The 17024-nt window shown below is 29.0% G+C and overlaps 4 protein-coding genes across 4 annotated transcripts; all 4 read right to left on the bottom strand.

The window, feature by feature from the left end:
- Positions 1 to 97: 97 nt before the first annotated feature.
- Positions 98 to 2579, bottom strand: LOC138180862 (WD repeat-containing protein 89). The gene is made up of 7 exons (XM_069115143.1): positions 2179 to 2579; positions 1458 to 1684; positions 1060 to 1394; positions 854 to 979; positions 676 to 770; positions 416 to 518; positions 98 to 340 (listed from the first exon to the last, which is right to left on the bottom strand). The coding sequence occupies exons 1-7, from the start codon at positions 2340 to 2342 to the stop codon at positions 185 to 187; spliced, it is 1206 nt and encodes a 401-aa protein (XP_068971244.1). The 5' UTR covers positions 2343 to 2579; the 3' UTR covers positions 98 to 184.
- On the bottom strand, positions 2470 to 11959 carry LOC138180838 (probable ATP-dependent RNA helicase DHX35). The gene is made up of 12 exons (XM_069115088.1): positions 11596 to 11959; positions 11082 to 11296; positions 5563 to 5742; positions 5285 to 5425; positions 5029 to 5191; positions 4595 to 4756; positions 4344 to 4490; positions 4045 to 4186; positions 3657 to 3943; positions 3248 to 3553; positions 3015 to 3168; positions 2470 to 2923 (listed from the first exon to the last, which is right to left on the bottom strand). The coding sequence occupies exons 1-12, from the start codon at positions 11624 to 11626 to the stop codon at positions 2797 to 2799; spliced, it is 2055 nt and encodes a 684-aa protein (XP_068971189.1). The 5' UTR covers positions 11627 to 11959; the 3' UTR covers positions 2470 to 2796.
- On the bottom strand, positions 7049 to 9717 carry LOC138180865 (ceramide phosphoethanolamine synthase). Its single transcript, XM_069115146.1, has one exon. The coding sequence runs from the start codon at positions 8734 to 8736 to the stop codon at positions 7660 to 7662; it is 1077 nt and encodes a 358-aa protein (XP_068971247.1). The 5' UTR covers positions 8737 to 9717; the 3' UTR covers positions 7049 to 7659.
- A 1220-nt stretch (positions 11960 to 13179) lies between the features above and the next one.
- Positions 13180 to 16022, bottom strand: LOC138180729 (uncharacterized protein T28D9.1). The gene is made up of 3 exons (XM_069114843.1): positions 15814 to 16022; positions 14314 to 14504; positions 13180 to 14124 (listed from the first exon to the last, which is right to left on the bottom strand). Exons 1-3 carry the CDS (start codon positions 15831 to 15833, stop codon positions 13964 to 13966), a joined length of 372 nt encoding a protein of 123 aa, XP_068970944.1. The 5' UTR covers positions 15834 to 16022; the 3' UTR covers positions 13180 to 13963.
- Between the last annotated feature and the right edge of the window lie 1002 nt (positions 16023 to 17024).

Below are 17024 nucleotides of genomic sequence, written 5' to 3'. Positions count from 1 at the left end.
AATCGCATAAAGAAATAATATCTATTTATTATAAATGTACATACAACTGTTATTGTAATAAAGAAAAACGTGAGGGAAATGTACGATTATGTTAATGTTACACGTAATATTTCTCTTCTGTTTATTATATTTACTTACAAAAACTTTCTTTGCATTTACAAATTTTTATCCTATCACTTTTACTTTAATATGGTTTGGTTCTATGCTGGCGATCACGTACTTTACCAGTACCAATTTTCGCCACCAATTTATGGCTAGAATTTTGTTGAATGGGTATAGTTTCAGTTGTCCTCCAAATGTTTATAAGTCCACCTTCACCTACTGTTATCAAAGAACCGCTCTGTAAATGATATTAGACAATATTAATTAAAATAATATGAATTTCATTTTAACTTTATTTATATTAAAATTATACCTTTTCATGTAGCCAGCTATCACGTACTATTTGTTTATTCCCTATCATATTGTAACATGTTTCTAATTGATCATTTATAACATTTAAACATCTCAAGTTTTCCCTAAAATGTTTTAATAAGGAATATATGAAAAATATTGTCAGTATGTAAAACTAATTGTTTTTTGTTCAAGTTTCTAATTAATATTGTTAAGAACATCATTAACTTTGATGTTATACTATCTGACATTATTAAATTTTTTAATTATATAGCAATTTACCCTTTAACATTACTGGCACCTGCAAGAAGAAACGGTTGTCCAAGTGCATTTGAAGCATGAAATCTGACTATGTAACAATCATCTGGATCAGCATTCTGAAAAGAATGATATAAATTATGTAAAGTTTATCATTTTTATAAACATTAATATTAATATAAATTATACATATCCTATTAACCTGAGAAACTACTAAATTACTGCGATCAAATTTAGCGTATGGTGTTGCTCCATCATAGTCCCAAAGTTGTAGTGAATTATGTGTTGTGCACCAAAGGTTGTCATCATTTAACCAACCTATCCTATCCTATATTTTTGTTTAAAATGGATTCTAATTTTTTTTAGAGTATAAATACATTTCAGATTTTATAAAGCATATTAACTTACCACTGATGATTCAGTGTTTAAGGAATAAGTTAATGCAGAATCTTCCGATGGCTGTGTAAGGTCAAAGACATTAATCAATCCATCTGTACTACCAGATGCTAAGACGTCCTGCTTACTAGAATGAAATGCCAAAGAGGTTACATCTTCCACATGAGATTCCCAGTATCCACCAAGGAGATTATTTTTGTCACCCAATTTTGAACTAGTATATCGTGCATCCCAAAATAAAATAAATGTATCTCCTCCAATATGTTCAGTACCACCTGCTATAAGCTTTTCATCACAACTTACGTCAAAACTACAGAGAGGTTTTGTTTTGCCATCTTCTGTAATATCTAAGAATAAAAGAGAAGTATATTAAATGTATAAACTTAATTGTAAAATTTATCATTACATACCTTTAAACCTTGCAACAACTTTGCCTTTAGCTCTCAAGTCGCATGCTGTAATTTCTCCACTGTTTGTAGCTGTATATAAAATATTTCTAGAAGTAGGGCTAAATCTAATACCGACGATAGGTGTTTGATTATGTGTTAATGTGGCAGTTTGGTTTAAGTTTTCCCCAACAGAATATATTACACATGTATGGTTGGATAAGGCTGTACCAATTCTAAATTCTGGATCACTGTACATAAACATTAATTCATCAGATATTTTGATGATATCTTTTAAACATATATAATTATGAGTCAATTCACGTCAAATCCAAGTCTAATATTAAATATCTAATATCTATACTTTGAAAATATATTTTCTGTAACTATAAAAATGATATTTTTAATTTCACATTTAATTGGATGTATCGTAAATTAAGCAAAAATATTAAAATGCTTGAAAAATTAAATATATTTATAATATTAATGTTTCATTCATTACGATAAAATACTAATTCCCAAATACAAATTTTTAAAATTATTATATATTAAATAAATTACATTTTTAAAAATACTGATTTCTCTATGGAATTGTTAAACAGCACGTTCTAAATGAAATGAAGAGAAAAATTGCATAGCACTACATAATAATAAACATTCACATAAAAATTTAAAAAATTTTTTAAATATACTTTTCTAAAATAGATTTGACGTAAAATGCTCCATAAGGATAAATAAGATTTGCCTTTGAGTTCCACAGATAGCAAGAATATAATTATGATCAAGAGATACTGCTTCTTCAATTGACGATATTAATTCGCTTTTTCTTTTGATGGTTCGATTGTCATCATGCTTACGTGCACCATGTTCAACGCTTAATCTTTTTAATGATTCAACAATTTTAGCCATGCTGCTCGTTTTCGAGGTTCTGAGCAGATATCACAAAATTAAGGTTAATATCACGTTCGAATTGTAGCCATACGCCTTCTCAAATATAAAATATCTGCCACTTTGAACTAAATTGGGATTATTAGACTTTTTATTTTTAACTTTCTATTTTGATATGTAAAATTATCCAACACGTGTTTTCTTTTTTTTTATTTTAACTGCGAGTTTTATCAGATTGCATCGTATAAAGACGCAACTTTTTGGCACTAGTAGGAACAAAAACTAACGTAAACCATGAAGTTTGTCTAGTGTTAGTTATGATAACTATACTACTTTATCAATAGGTGGCTTTGTGTTTGTAGCATTCTTTTAAGTGGTCTAATTTTCAAATTAAAGAAAGGTATTTGAATTAAATAAACTTTTGTTCCTTTTTTTACTACATTATTATTTTAAGTATGTACATACAAAAATTATATTAAATAGGATCAAGAGATGTTTTTTCATAAAAATGAGGCGCTAATTCTAGTAACCATTCTGGTTGTATCACAGTTAAGTCCTTTATATACGTTTTGTTTGTTTGTAAAACTTCATAAAATAGTAACCTTGAAAAAGAAAAAACAAAAATTTAGTATGATATGTACATGCGTTATTATAGAAATATACAAGATGTTACAATAAGGTTGATGTACAAACCATTGAGGTTGCTGAAGTGTATATAAACAGCTATTTGGATGTATATACAAATCCTTATTTCCACGTACTGTTTTATATACTCCAGTATAATGCAAGTACGCTGCTTTCGGAAAAAGTCCAGCAGTTATACATTTTAGAATTTGTTGTAAATTTCCTTAAAGGAAATAAGCTATTATCAAAAAATTTTTATAATTCATACTATATATAAAACAATAAAATTTAATTTAATTTACCATTAGCCGAAACCAACGGTATATCTAATTTCTTCATCATAGAATGCATTTGCGTTCGAATTTCCGTAACTCTGCGTAAAGCTTTGTTATTAAGAAACTGTTTTTGACACCAACTAAGTGTTCTATTTTTCTCATAAGCAGTATATACATTCAGCAACGTTAATAAGTCTCCCTCCTCAACTTCGAACTTTCTATGCGCTATTCTTGCCTTTATAGCAGCTTGGCCTCCTGCAGGTCTTACAAAAACATTTTGTACTTGAAGCATAGCTAAAATCGTTGATAATTCTTCGGAACATCCCATTTCACCTGTGTAGGGTAGAAGCTAATTACATAATAAATTATTTAAAATAATTTTCGGTGATTTATATGGAAAATTTATAAGGAATTAAGTCTGTTCATTAAACTTTACCTGATACTATAAGAGATTTTGCCAAAACAGGCTCCAATGGCATTTCTGCCATTGTTACGCCCAATGGTGTTGTTAATTCTCCATTACTGTCAATTGCTCCTAGTGCATAAAGTAATTCCAGCCCAGTAAGAAGATTTTTACTTGGTGGAGCAGAAGGAAAATTAAATCTTAATACATTATCAATTCCTAAAGCTTTCAATTGTAAGATCGCCGGTGCTAAATCCGAGCGTTGCATTTCTGGTGGCGTTGCCTCAAATAGTTCTGAGTATGCTTCCTTTGTGTACAATCTAGATTTTGGATAAAACTTTGAAAAATATGAAAATATAAACCAACAAATAAATTTTTATTAAATTTTTAAATAATTTAAACATTTACACATATTGTATACCTATATGCTTTTCCTGTTCGGACACGACCCGCTCGACCAGCACGTTGATTCGCGGATGCTTTGGACACAGGAACAATTACGAGAGAATTTGTCTGAGTTTCAGCCTCATACCATGGAACTTTTACAAAGCCACAATCAATAACTAGATAAAAATTTCAATCTCTTTTAAACTGAATTTTTATATATTTATATTTTTTATATATAAGGTCTTATATATATATTTAAACAATAACAATAAAAAATAGGAATATTTTATTTAGAATACAACTAACAAAATCGATGTTTTATTAAGTTCATACCATAAACAATATTTGGAATAGTGATAGATGTTTCTGCAATGTTTGTGGCTACGATAACTTTACGAGTGTCTTTGGCAGCCCTCCAAAATACTTTCAGTTGTTCTGAGTTCGGAAGAGATCCGTACATAGCCAGAGGTAAAAGTTTCTCTGAAAAAGAACAATACAAAGGCACTGATAAGATCTATCTTAAACTTCGGACAGTTATATAACAGGACAATGATGACGAGGGTATCATTCCGTATTCTACTCACGCTTGCCTTCCTTTATGAGCTTTGCATGCTCTGATAAAAGAGAAACTGCTTGGTCTACTTCATCCAAACCCGTAAGAAACGCTAGAATATCACCAGGTTCTTCATTTTCGTGAATTTTCAAAGCAGTATCTATGACACTGGTCACGTAATTAGCTACTGGCTCTAAAATAAAATACAAAAATGAGAACATATTCATGACATAGTTATAAGACGTCGCATAGGTGATATATATATTACAAAAACTCGAAACGGAGATAAAAAAACATATTTAAAAAATTGGAACATTAGGAAACAAGTAAAAAATCATTGTAGAAAACAAGAAAAAAATATTGGTGATTAATAATTGTAAACCAATTGCTTTATTTATCAATTGACCTAACGTATTATTTATAGAATGATGTGATGTATTTATATATGTATATATATAGATATACCTATAATGTAGAAAATATCCACTGGATAAAGTCTACCTTCGACGGTAAGTATAATTGCAGTATCTTTTGCGGAATCCTTCGTTGTATTTGTATTAAAAAAATCTCGAAGCTGTTCTGCATCGACCGTAGCGGAACAAACGACAATTCGTAAACTTTTTCGTTTCTAAAATAAAACAAATTTTTCATGATAATTAGTATATCTTTTACTTAGACTTAAATTAAATTAAATGTTTATGAATTTATAATGTCCAATTACCCGAATTATTTTTTTCAGAAGTCCCATAATAATATCCGTAAGAAGGGTCCTTTCATGTACTTCATCCACCACGATTACAGAATAACTTGTCAACAAAGGATCGCTCATTAATTCACGAAGCAGAATTCCCTCTGTCATATACTATCAATAATATAATTTTATATAATTACTGACTTCATTTAACATTTATTATTTTTTTAGTTTTCTGATAATTAAAATTCTCTATTATTTTAATTTATTATTTTCTTTGCTGCTTCAATTAACGTCTAAAATAATACCTTGATCTTTGTCGTTTCATCCGTATAATTATCGAAACGTATAGAATAACCAACTTCGGTGCCTAAAATACAATTGCGTTCATCAGCAACACGATTAGATAAAGATGTAGCCGCAACCCTTCTTGGTTCCGTGATGCCAATCATTTTCCCATCTGTACACCATCCTGCTTCAAGAAGATACTGTAATCATTTTAGAAAATAAAACTTCCAATGTATGCAATTCATAAAAATAAATATATGTACATTTGTAATTAATTGAATATTATAGTAATATACGTTTAGTACATTAAGAAAATATACTTAACATTTTATGGTTTAGGAATACCGAAATTTTATTGATTTTTTATAAAAATTTGATTGCTTCTAATAATTTTTATAAAACACATATCAACTATCAATAATAAATACAAAAGAAACAGTAAAAGATAAAATAAACGCTTATCGATACTGGAAACGTTCTAAGACAATAATGATAATAATAATAAAATGATGAATGATATGATATGAGTAATACAAATAATGATAAATGCATAATAAAGAAATATGTAATGAATGTCGAAAAAATCCAATATTACATTTATATTCTTAAAAATACTAATACGGTTTCATTTTATCTAATAATGTAATTCTCCTCATATTTGAGAGGAACTACCAAATAGATACGAAATACATTTTGCGAAAACTATAAAAAGTAAATTGTCTCAATATAAATAAACTATTGTTCTGCAGTTATTTTAAACAAAAAGTTTTGTAATAGACATTGATGTGTTATTACGTAATATTCGATAGTTATAAAACTTTACCTAACATAAAAATCAATTGATACTCTTATCGCAGAATGACTAAGGCTAAGTAAAGTAACACCACATGTCAGATAAGCAAAAGTTATATTTCACATAAACGTGATTAGTACACTGTTGAATGCACTGATCGTTTTTCAAGTTCAATGTGAAGTTCTATTCTCTGAAATCTACTATCAGCTTTAATCTTGCATTAGCGTACATCGGTAACGGCGGAATATTACATGTATTACGTCTTTGTGGTTTAATGTCATATTTATATCGGATTTTATTGAAAGCTTGTTATAACGGTTTACTTCGACTTCGGCAAACTTACAAGTACTCTAATTAGGTAACTCACGACACTGGATCACGCTAGAAATACGGATAAAGGAAAGAAGTTGTTAATTATTACAAATAAAAAGTACAAAATTATATACTTTGATGCACTTAGTGTTAATAATTATCACGTATCAACATATATTACTTAACTCGTATATTTAATATAAATACATATTTATGTTATGCATATAATACAATTTTATTGCATATATACAATATTATTGCATATAATAATGACAGTCAAAATATGCGATAATTTGAAGTACAGGTATAAAAAACATACTAAAAACATTTTATGAGGTTTGACATTTTATGAAAACATTTTATGAAAATTTACGCTAAGGTCCATCATTATTTTTCAATAGTATGTGTAAGTTATTGTTTATTATCGTATAAGTAGATATTAACATTATCCTTAAGTATTCCAATAATATCGAACATCACAGCAATACCACCAAAATCAATAATCTATGACAATTAATCAATATATTTTAATAACCATATTCTACAAATATGAAATTAAGACATATTATATAAATGCTTAACTAGGAAGACAAATGTATTATTAAATATTTAGTGATGTAAATCAGTATTAATTATTACTAATAATTATGTTTATCTAAAAGAGCAACATGTGAACTAATACATATTATGATCTACAAATAATTTAGGAAAATTACTGTTGAAAATTTTGTTTATAATAGAACATTAACATATCATATATTTTATAAAGCTAATTCGTAATAAAGTATTATTAGCTTACCATTTAAGGGGTTATACACATTTTTTTATACATCAGTCTGCTGTGTATATAAAATACATGCAGAAAAATAGAAAATACAAAAAATTTTATCAACATATTGCTTTCGTAGACAAATTTGCAAATTTCAGTGTATAATAGTCATTATATCACCACTTAGTCATTATATCACCAGTAACAAATAGTAGAAAACAATGCTTTCCAAGATTCACACTGTCATCCTTGAGTATAGACATCAGATGAAGATATCTCTTCATCAATCAATGATGGTACATCTTGCATGTATGTATAGGCCCGTAAATAATGAAATTCAGTTACATAAACAAGTAATAATACAACAACATATAAAGACCACTTTACAAGTCTAATATACTCCCGCATACGATCAAAAAATATTGCCAAAAGCAAGTAATCCATGACAGCATGAAAATTCAAAAATTTCCAACAAAGAGTTATTATTGTAAAGGATAAACTTCTAAATATAGCTGTTTGTCTAGCATAAAAATGTTCTCTACTAATCGGTGTTGTTCTATATTCAGTCTCAAGAAGATCTTGATATAAATATATATATCGATTCCAGGCGGCACTGCTGAGGAACAAATGGACGGCTATAAGTAATATGTTACGAAGTGCTGCATTTGAAGTTTTCAAAGTTACATTTCCAGGTTCCAAAACTGAAGATACAGGAAGTTGTGGTAGCTTATCGTAACCTCCACGTCTACTTGAGTTACGAGCAAGAAATTGATATAAGCCAATAATAAAAGCAACACATCCAAAGGCATCACAAATACCATCGATAATGTAACCAGATGAGCCAACGTCTGATCGTTCACCATTAATATTTACTCTTTTTCTAGCAACATGCCCATCCAAATCATCCAACCATGTTCTTGCTTGAAACAGTATTACACCTAAACGTCTATAAGACAACGAATCACTGGAAACACATTTACCAGCCAGCACTGCTATTAATACATGGAAACAACTGATTGTGTTTGGTGTCACCCATATCCAAGAACTGCTTATATGCAATAGATCATCCATGATAGCTGCAAGAGGACTCAAGAGAAAATGATTTGGATGATCAAGCATTAATCCTTTTATAGTCACTGTACACAATGGATTAAAATCACAAGGTATGATTGAAACATATTGTGTACCATTTGATATAGGTCTTATATCATAATTTTGTGTTCTAGAATACAATAGAAGATCCATCCCAAGGAAGTATAATGTCATTAATATCAAAATTGCTAGGAATGACCTGCTTACTAGAGTTGTTGAACCAAACATTTTGTATATAAATTTGGCACGTTTGTATAAGTTGATAAATATATTGTTATATCTTTATAACATGTTCCTTATGTTATATCATCACTTTCTTTCTTTATAATAGATTCAAATAAAATAGAGATATGTAGTTAATGTAAATGCACACTGCTATTAAATATTAGCAATAAATTCATTGCTCAGTAATTTTATTATAGATACTTCTTTAATATAACACGAATAAAAAACACGTTCGTTTATTATTTTGAAGCAATAATATTATTGTGATATTCACTTTTTCGATATAATGAATTGTGTATGGCAAATAAAAAATACAGTCTTTCAACTTTTAAACTCATCACGTGACTAATTTGATTACGATGATTTTTGTACCATACTTTTTTGCAGGATTACGAGTACAGTGGAATTATCATTATAATTAACAGTACTTTGCTCCATTGTTAATAATGTTGCAATATTCATGAACGACGTATTCATGGGACACGGATCAGTGTGCCGTGACTACACATGGCTAGATGAAATCTGCAGATTCCGAATATACTATTTTGATCGATTAACTGATACCATGCCGGTATATTTTTTTTGGAAAACGTTTGGTGTTGGAAAACGTTTCAAATACCTTATTAATACATTATCACGTTATTTATCAAAATAGCATGGATTTCTTTTATAATAATAATATCTCAATCGCACTGTTGTCAGATAATTTCTTTTTTTAATTGTTCGATAACAAAATAGCGAACTATAAAGATTGTTATTCCATGATATTTCTTTTTACGACACATTATTATTCACTAAATTATTAGGTATAACTATTATGAAAAGTACAGTTCTCGAAAAATTTGACTAACACACATTACAATTTGAAAAGATGATGATGTACTGTTTAATTTGTTTGATCACAACAGAATGGCGATGCAACAAGATCTTTATCTGTGCGCGTGCGCGAGTTTATATATTACTCAAAATTTCTATTATATATATATATATATATATATATATATATATATATATATATATATATAACATTTTTATGATATTTGTACATATATAATGTAAATGAAATCCTAAATAAATAAATATAATATACAGGGTGTTACTGAACAGATAGTACAAACCAGAAGAAGATAAATGCATGAAAAGTAAAGTCAAAAATATATAGAATAAAATTTTGTCATATAACGCACTGTTTTCGAGAAAATTGAATTAAAAAATTTGTCAAATATGCTTAAACTTAACTAATCATGAACTAAATATGCGTAAACGATACATTTTAAAATAAAATTTTTCTGTTTCAAGCCTCGTTTTCAAGAAAATAGAGTTTGCATATGTTTAGTTAAGAGCTATCTTGGTACACGCGCATAATAAATTTTCAAATTTATTTTTTTCAGAAAAAGAAAAGAATGTAATTCTTATGAAAGGATTTTATTACATGTATTTGACTTGTTTTTTCATGTAAATTCACTTCCTTTCGGTTTGTACTACCAGTTCAATAACACTCTGTATATACAGAGTGACCGATTTTAATTTATATACGCAAATTACTCATACAACAATGTATCAATTGTATAAAAAAATAGTTCAGATAAGAAGTAAATGGTTTCGAGGGGGCCATAAGCTGGTGTAAGTAGTTCTTTTGAAGACGACGCATAAACAAGGACAACATAAACACAAGAATACCGCTCCGCGTTTTTCCTTGTCTTTCATACATTATATTTGACATATTAAAGTTAAGATATCTGCTAAACTAGTGGTTTTTCGATATAAATAGGTTAATATGGTATATAGGTAATATATAGGTAATATGGTATATAGGTATATGGTATATAGGTAATACAAAAACGTATCATCTTCGTATGAGCTTTATGTGTCTGTATACAAAGAAAAACTATGTATTTACATCAGATGGTGTACGAGTAATATACGTTTATAAATTCAAAACGAGTCATCTTATGTATATGAAAAACAATCAATTAAGTTATTTGGAAAATCATGTATATTCATACTCTCAATAAAAAAAATCAGAACTCTCACTCAAAAATATTACACAACTACTTTCAATGTTATATAAAATTTAAAAAATAAGCAAGAAAAATTTAATTATGACATATTGAGAATATCCCAATTTTTATAAGTGCATGTTTGAAATATGTATAACTCTGTAAAAGATTATATAAGTGACAACAGCAAATATGTTATATATATGTATATGTTACATTATATTTTATATCATAAATTCATGTAGAATTATATTACTACATACAATAAAATCCATATCATCACAATGTTATTTATTTAAATTTCACCGCCCTATATTATAATATAATTCCTTTAAAATAAAGGCTTACCTGAGGTAACTGCGTACTCTTTCCACATCCAGTTTCACCGATTAAGACTAATGTTTGATATTTTTCCAGTAAGTATATAATATGACTTCTATACTTAAATGTAGGCAATCGTTGACGTTGCATATTAAGTGCAAGCGAATGATGCGCATTGTATACAAATTGTGTGGACGAATGGGCTTCTGTATCTGGTTTATCCTCTTGCCACATACTATCACCTGTAATTAAAAAAATTATCAGATGAATATAAAATTTTTCTCGATATAATATATATAATCATATGGAAATAAGGCACATATATGTACAAAATTCATAAGTTCAATAGGTTATGTCATACAATTGTTATATATATATATAAGAATAAGTTTTACAACATATGATAATGTCAGCGTATAATACTACTTTTAAATCAGTTATAATTAAAAAGAATACAATATTAGGAAATAAAAATAAAAAAAGAGAAAACATTATGCTTTTACATGTTTGTACGGATATGTTCAAAAACAATTGTACTTACCAGGTTTAGAAAATGTCGGTTTTGTATTCATTTTATATAATTATGTAAACAATACAACGAGATAAAATTAGTTGTCAAATATATCATCAGATTATAAACTCTTATATTCACATAATAATCACACAATTCAAATAAACACAACTATTTTACCACCCGATATATATGTAAGTAAATACACATAATGCGTTACTGGTACGTTGACAGACGTTAGGAATGCGGACCTAATTGGTTATTTCCGATAGACTCAACGCAATCATAAAGATAAACATGCGTATTGGCTGAAAGTGTCAGATACAAATAAAGCAATATAGCAACGCATGACGATGAGCGATATAATGCAGTACTTCTCTTGCCTCTATGCCATTCGAATTGATAACGACACTTACGAACAATGCAGTACATATATATTTCTCACACCTGTCATATTCCTTTAAACTGTAATTTTCCTATAGATGACACTGTACATGATTTAAAAATATTTAAACAATTCTAACTATAAGAATATTTATAATTATTATATTTTATATTATTCAGCTATATAAACAGCAGGAAAAAATCCGCTTGGTAGGAAATATTTTTTATTTTTAATTGAATTGAACGAATCAGAAATTTCAATTTCATACCCTCACACGTACATATATTTTAGCAAATTATTTAATTTTATTTCAATTCTAAACTGGACCAACAATATATCAAAAAAAATTGAAGACCTAATATAGGAAAACATGAATATAATATTTCAATTGATATAATATAAATACATAGTATGAAAGTAAATGAAATAATAAACATGGAAATTATGCATGGTTCCTTTAGATTTAAAATCAAAAGCGATATATGACATTATATATACATGTATATAGAAATATGTATATCATGTATGTGAAATCAAAATACAAATAGTACAAAAAAATTCTTTAATGTATGTTAAAATTTTTCAGGTTCTGTAAATTGATAGTAAATAACTTTTTATTGAATTATATATAAATTGCAATATTATATACAAAGATATATATTACTTTGTACACAAATAGTTTTATTAATAACAACCATCTCGTATTCTGTGTAAATTATAAGAATATAGAAATCTAACACAAATATAATAACATTGCGTTTTAATTAATTTTATCTTGTCCCTGGATATGTTTTAATATAATTTTATACAATTTTGCCAATTCACATGTAATATTTATTATGTAAGAAATAATATTACAGAGTTATTCTGATTTTATCATACTTTATATGAGAACAATTTGTACTAGATAGTAACTAAAGAAGACTAATGATGATATAGTAACATCTTCGTGTTTAACATTATTAATCAATTGGTTATATTGGTACATATACACTAGATTGCTTTTAATTTTGCACTTATCATATTGTGTTTAAAAGTATGCTATTATATTATTTTATTCACACATAAACTTCAAACTTTTGATATGCAACTTTTCACTAAAGTAAAACTGTTAGTATAGTATTTTCCGTCGCTGTTATTGCAAATAACATTACATGTTTTTTGCTCACCAGTATTTTTTTGTACATACAAGTTATTACATATATTAAGTATTTCGATAATTCTGATGATTGAGTAATAGTATATATATCTTTTTTTATTAAATGTAGTTTAAATTTTAATTGCAAATCATTTAAACTATATATCGTATTAATGTCAGCGCACTCACACACTTTACAATTTGTGTAATTTCTGTTTTACGTTTGGTGAACGTTAAATTATATATGTACATACATGTGTGAAACAAGTATTTGTAAGAATTCACAAATAGGATTCGTTTTACACCTTTCGTCAAAAAATACTAATGAACACTGGGTGAGTTTTAAGGTATTTTAGGAATGTATTTTGATTTGCAAACAAATATTGTTTCTTCCATCTTCGATATAAAGTGTTAACATATGTCTGTGCATCAGAAAGAATGAGAATTATATATGGAACATCTTCGTACAAATATCATTCTCAAGCACCACACTATCATCTACTTTTACGTATCAGAAATATATTATTTATATTATTTGTAATCTCCTCATTTTGTAAGATTAAATCTGTGTGTATATACGTGTAATGTATGGACGTCAATGGAGAACTTAGGAAACATGAATGGTAGTCATCTAAGATGGTAATTTGTAATGATGTTATGGATATATACTATTGCCAATCAAAGACATAAAAATGGTTGCAATAAACACACATAAAATGTCTGAACACAAAAAGTCATTAATACAATATTGAAATTTTCGTTTTTAATGCTCGTCTACCATGACGATGCATGGATAACAAATTTTAGGTGTTCTGACTTGTCAGTTAGCTTAAAATTGCATCTATAGATTAAATCTGCAGTAAACATAAAAAATATTAGGCCGTAGCTTCTGCTTCTCCATTGCTTTCCGTTTCAGCACTCTTCTCATCAAGTTTTGTTTTTTTTTCAGGACTGGCACCATCAGTGGCAGCTTCTTCTGTTGTTTCACTCAAAGTCGTTGATTTCCTTTTTATACAACAACTATCAACGGGAGCATCTACGAATAGAATCAATCATTTTAATATTATTCTTATGAATGTAAGTTGAATTTTCTACAGTCATCAATAATATATTAACTACTTATATAGTTTACTCTTAGTATAATTATTAGTATGCATACAATTGAACATATTAAGTATTTAATCACAAATTAAAAAATTTTTTTTTGTAATTTTCATGATATTACCTGTAGAATCCCCATTTTCTGTTGATTCTACTTCTTTTTCCTCTAACTCTTTTTCCTCGTTTGAGCCATTTTCTTTGGTTTCTTTGGCATCTCCATTTTCAGATGCTTTTGAATCTTCGTCAACTTCTTGAACAGTTTTTTTTTCTTCCTCCACTACTTTCTTTTCTGGGGTTGTAACGACTTTGGTGTCTCTAAAAATTGGGATATATTATGTGCCTATATTAATTTTCAAATAATTCATATAAAGTAAAACATAATATGTAATATATTCTATACCGAAAATATCCATGACATTCATATTCGTATGAATGAAATACTTATTCTATCATGATACGTGATTCTTTAGAGCGGCTAAACTTTATAGCTACAGACAGAGATGGAATGACAAGGAAAAGAAATAGAGATAGGACGCCAACCGTAGCGGCACCTACCGATGTTAATATTATCCTGCTTTCGTCTCCCCCTTCCCGCAACATACTCCTTTCAACAGAACGTTACACACGTACACGTACGCAATACATACAGACTGTTTCGGCGCGGCAAACCGTGGATGTTCGTGGACCGTAATATATACATCAATGTTACATATGTATTTATTCTCATATTATCGGAACTTAAATAAAACTAAATATTACTGATGTTTATTATTACAAATATTATGTATTTTTTCTTAGAAATGTTTAGTAAAAAGTAAAATGCGAGTATTCCTGACATTTAGTCGGTAAGGGAGAACAGATCGATACGTTGTCCATTTTCTTTTTAAGGTGATACGTGTACAATCATCCGCAAAATATTTCTAGAGAGAGCGAGAATTCTTTTTATACATGAGTAATCAACATTCTATGTGTTTATATAAAAATATTCGAGCTATTGTTAATATTGAAAAATTACAATTTTACGCATTATAAAATATTTTATTTTAATTTGCAGTCACGTTTATCCATTATATTTGCAAAAATATCGAATGATTCATAGATAACAAATAACTGGGGTATTTACGATTAAAATATTCATAAAATAAATATTAATAATAGACGAACACGCGTGTAGTTTCTTATCGCATGTCTCGTATAACTGAAGCTACAAGTGGGGAAAATAAAAGGGTAAACGATACCGCCAGAAAAGCGGCTCTACAAGTAGAGCACATGTCATGGCAAAAGCAGGTAATCCTGAGAACGTAACGCGCCTTACGAATCAGGCTGAGAATATCACGTAGAGAGAGAGCATCCCCTCTTCCTCCACTGTGGTCCCTTTCTCGTGACTGTACAAACTACGTACGCTTTCAAAAGTACACAAACAATTGCGATACAAATAAAGTTATCAAAACAAGAGAATCAACCTCAAACTTGAATCGTTTAAAACAGATAAGTAAAAAATGGGGATTATAAAGCATTGTTGACCCGCCGTTACTGTATCCAGCAAAGAAACATAACAAAAGCATTCAGTGAAAACGTGTGATTTCCTTACGATAGATCAATAAAAAAAATCTGTAGTACTTACTTAGCTTCTGTATCCGCCATGCTGATCAATTTAATCGTGTGATCGATAAAGCACTTAGATACAAAACGCACTTAATAAGGCCTGCGTTTTTTACGCACCGGTAAGCAGACGTAGAATTCTGGTATCACCACTGCCGCGTAGTCGCGTACCGACGCGCAAATGGCAGAGAGACTCGCACACTGATTCGCCCAAGACCCGAGTTACTCGGTCCGGCCGGCAGGCCGGCGGCCTTCAAACACTTTTCTTTCCCGCTCGTTTACAGATGGCGCACGATTCGGTCCCTTATTAAACTATTCGTTGTAAATATAATTTTAAAATGACTAGAAATCGTTGATATATAATTCTTTTACAAAAGAGTAAAGAATTACTGCAATATGTTTAGTAAATAATACCATTAATAGTACTTATTAATCTCAGTTTATTTTCCGACGAATATGACCTTAGAATACGTATAAATAATTTGCCGCTATATTTTAATCATGAATCATGGTTCAATGAAGTTTCTTCGACAAATGCCTCTGGATCATAAATAATATGGAATGCAAGTAATTAATTATGGTATTAGTTTTATTTTCTTTCAAATGAAAAATACGACACATATGAAGTACAATACATTTATCTAAATCTGTCAATGATTATGTGGTTTTAGGTTCATGGTAGTGGTAGCTTCGCCACTACCGCATTGTTAATGCCCCTCCAAATAACACACTAGCCAATTGGATCCTGTCTTACGAAGCTCGTAAAAAATCCCCGTGCTTCCGGCGCTAGCGTTGTATTGTTTGAGAAACATGTATTTTGTCCCGCATCACTTTCAAAATAATGTCTATTAAATCTTATGTATGATTTAAGATATTAGCTCGATTCTAATGAAATTTAATGTATACTATGGATAATATACAAGATATAAACGGAAGCAAGGTGCAGAAAGTTCTAGAAGTTTCGCGTATGGTTCTATTTCCGGTGTATATTAAAAGGTGCGCGATGCTTTCAGGTTGATCCACGCACCCGTCTAAAAGGCTCTGCTGTATTTACGTCCATGTTACAGGTTGCTTTTAGCCATAAAATAGTAAAAGATTACATTTCCTGTTCGCAACAGTATTATTTTATTGCGACGTTAGTTCTAAAAGTCTTACGGGCATTTTATCAGAGGTGTAACTTAACTCATGATGACACTCTAAATGCCCTTATGATACACAATATGGATACATTAG

Source organism: Bombus flavifrons, chromosome 6 (genome assembly GCF_040668555.2).
Source record: "Bombus flavifrons isolate JBK064 chromosome 6, iyBomFlav1_principal, whole genome shotgun sequence".
Taxonomy (NCBI): domain Eukaryota; kingdom Metazoa; phylum Arthropoda; class Insecta; order Hymenoptera; family Apidae; genus Bombus; species Bombus flavifrons.
The sequence above is the reverse complement of the archived record's forward strand: the minus strand, read 5'-3'. Positions and strand labels throughout refer to the sequence as shown.

Excerpts from the sequence above, each read along its gene's own strand:
- LOC138180862 (XM_069115143.1), bottom strand. The coding sequence starts at position 2,342 with ATGGCTAAAATTGTTGAATCATTAAAAAGATTAAGCGTTGAACATGGT. Across the intron at positions 1,395-1,457 it reads AGTTGTTGCAAGGTTTAAAG|ATATTACAGAAGATGGCAAA; the intron begins GTATGTAATGAT and ends TTTTATTCTTAG. Across the intron at positions 980-1,059 it reads TAAACACTGAATCATCAGTG|GATAGGATAGGTTGGTTAAA; the intron begins GTAAGTTAATAT and ends ACAAAAATATAG.
- LOC138180729 (XM_069114843.1), bottom strand. The coding sequence starts at position 15,833 with ATGGCGGATACAGAAGCTAA. Across the intron at positions 14,505-15,813 it reads ATGGCGGATACAGAAGCTAA|AGACACCAAAGTCGTTACAA; the intron begins GTAAGTACTACA and ends CCCAATTTTTAG. Across the intron at positions 14,125-14,313 it reads AGAAAATGGGGATTCTACAG|ATGCTCCCGTTGATAGTTGT; the intron begins GTAATATCATGA and ends TTCTATTCGTAG.
- LOC138180838 (XM_069115088.1), bottom strand. The coding sequence starts at position 11,626 with ATGAATACAAAACCGACATTTTCTAAACCTG. Across the intron at positions 4,491-4,594 it reads GCTCATAAAGGAAGGCAAGC|AGAAACTTTTACCTCTGGCT; the intron begins GTGAGTAGAATA and ends GTTCTTTTTCAG. Across the intron at positions 4,187-4,343 it reads TATTCCAAATATTGTTTATG|TTATTGATTGTGGCTTTGTA; the intron begins GTATGAACTTAA and ends ATTTTTATCTAG.
- LOC138180865 (XM_069115146.1), bottom strand. The coding sequence starts at position 8,736 with ATGTTTGGTTCAACAACTCTAGTAAGCAGGTCATTCCTAGCAATTTTG.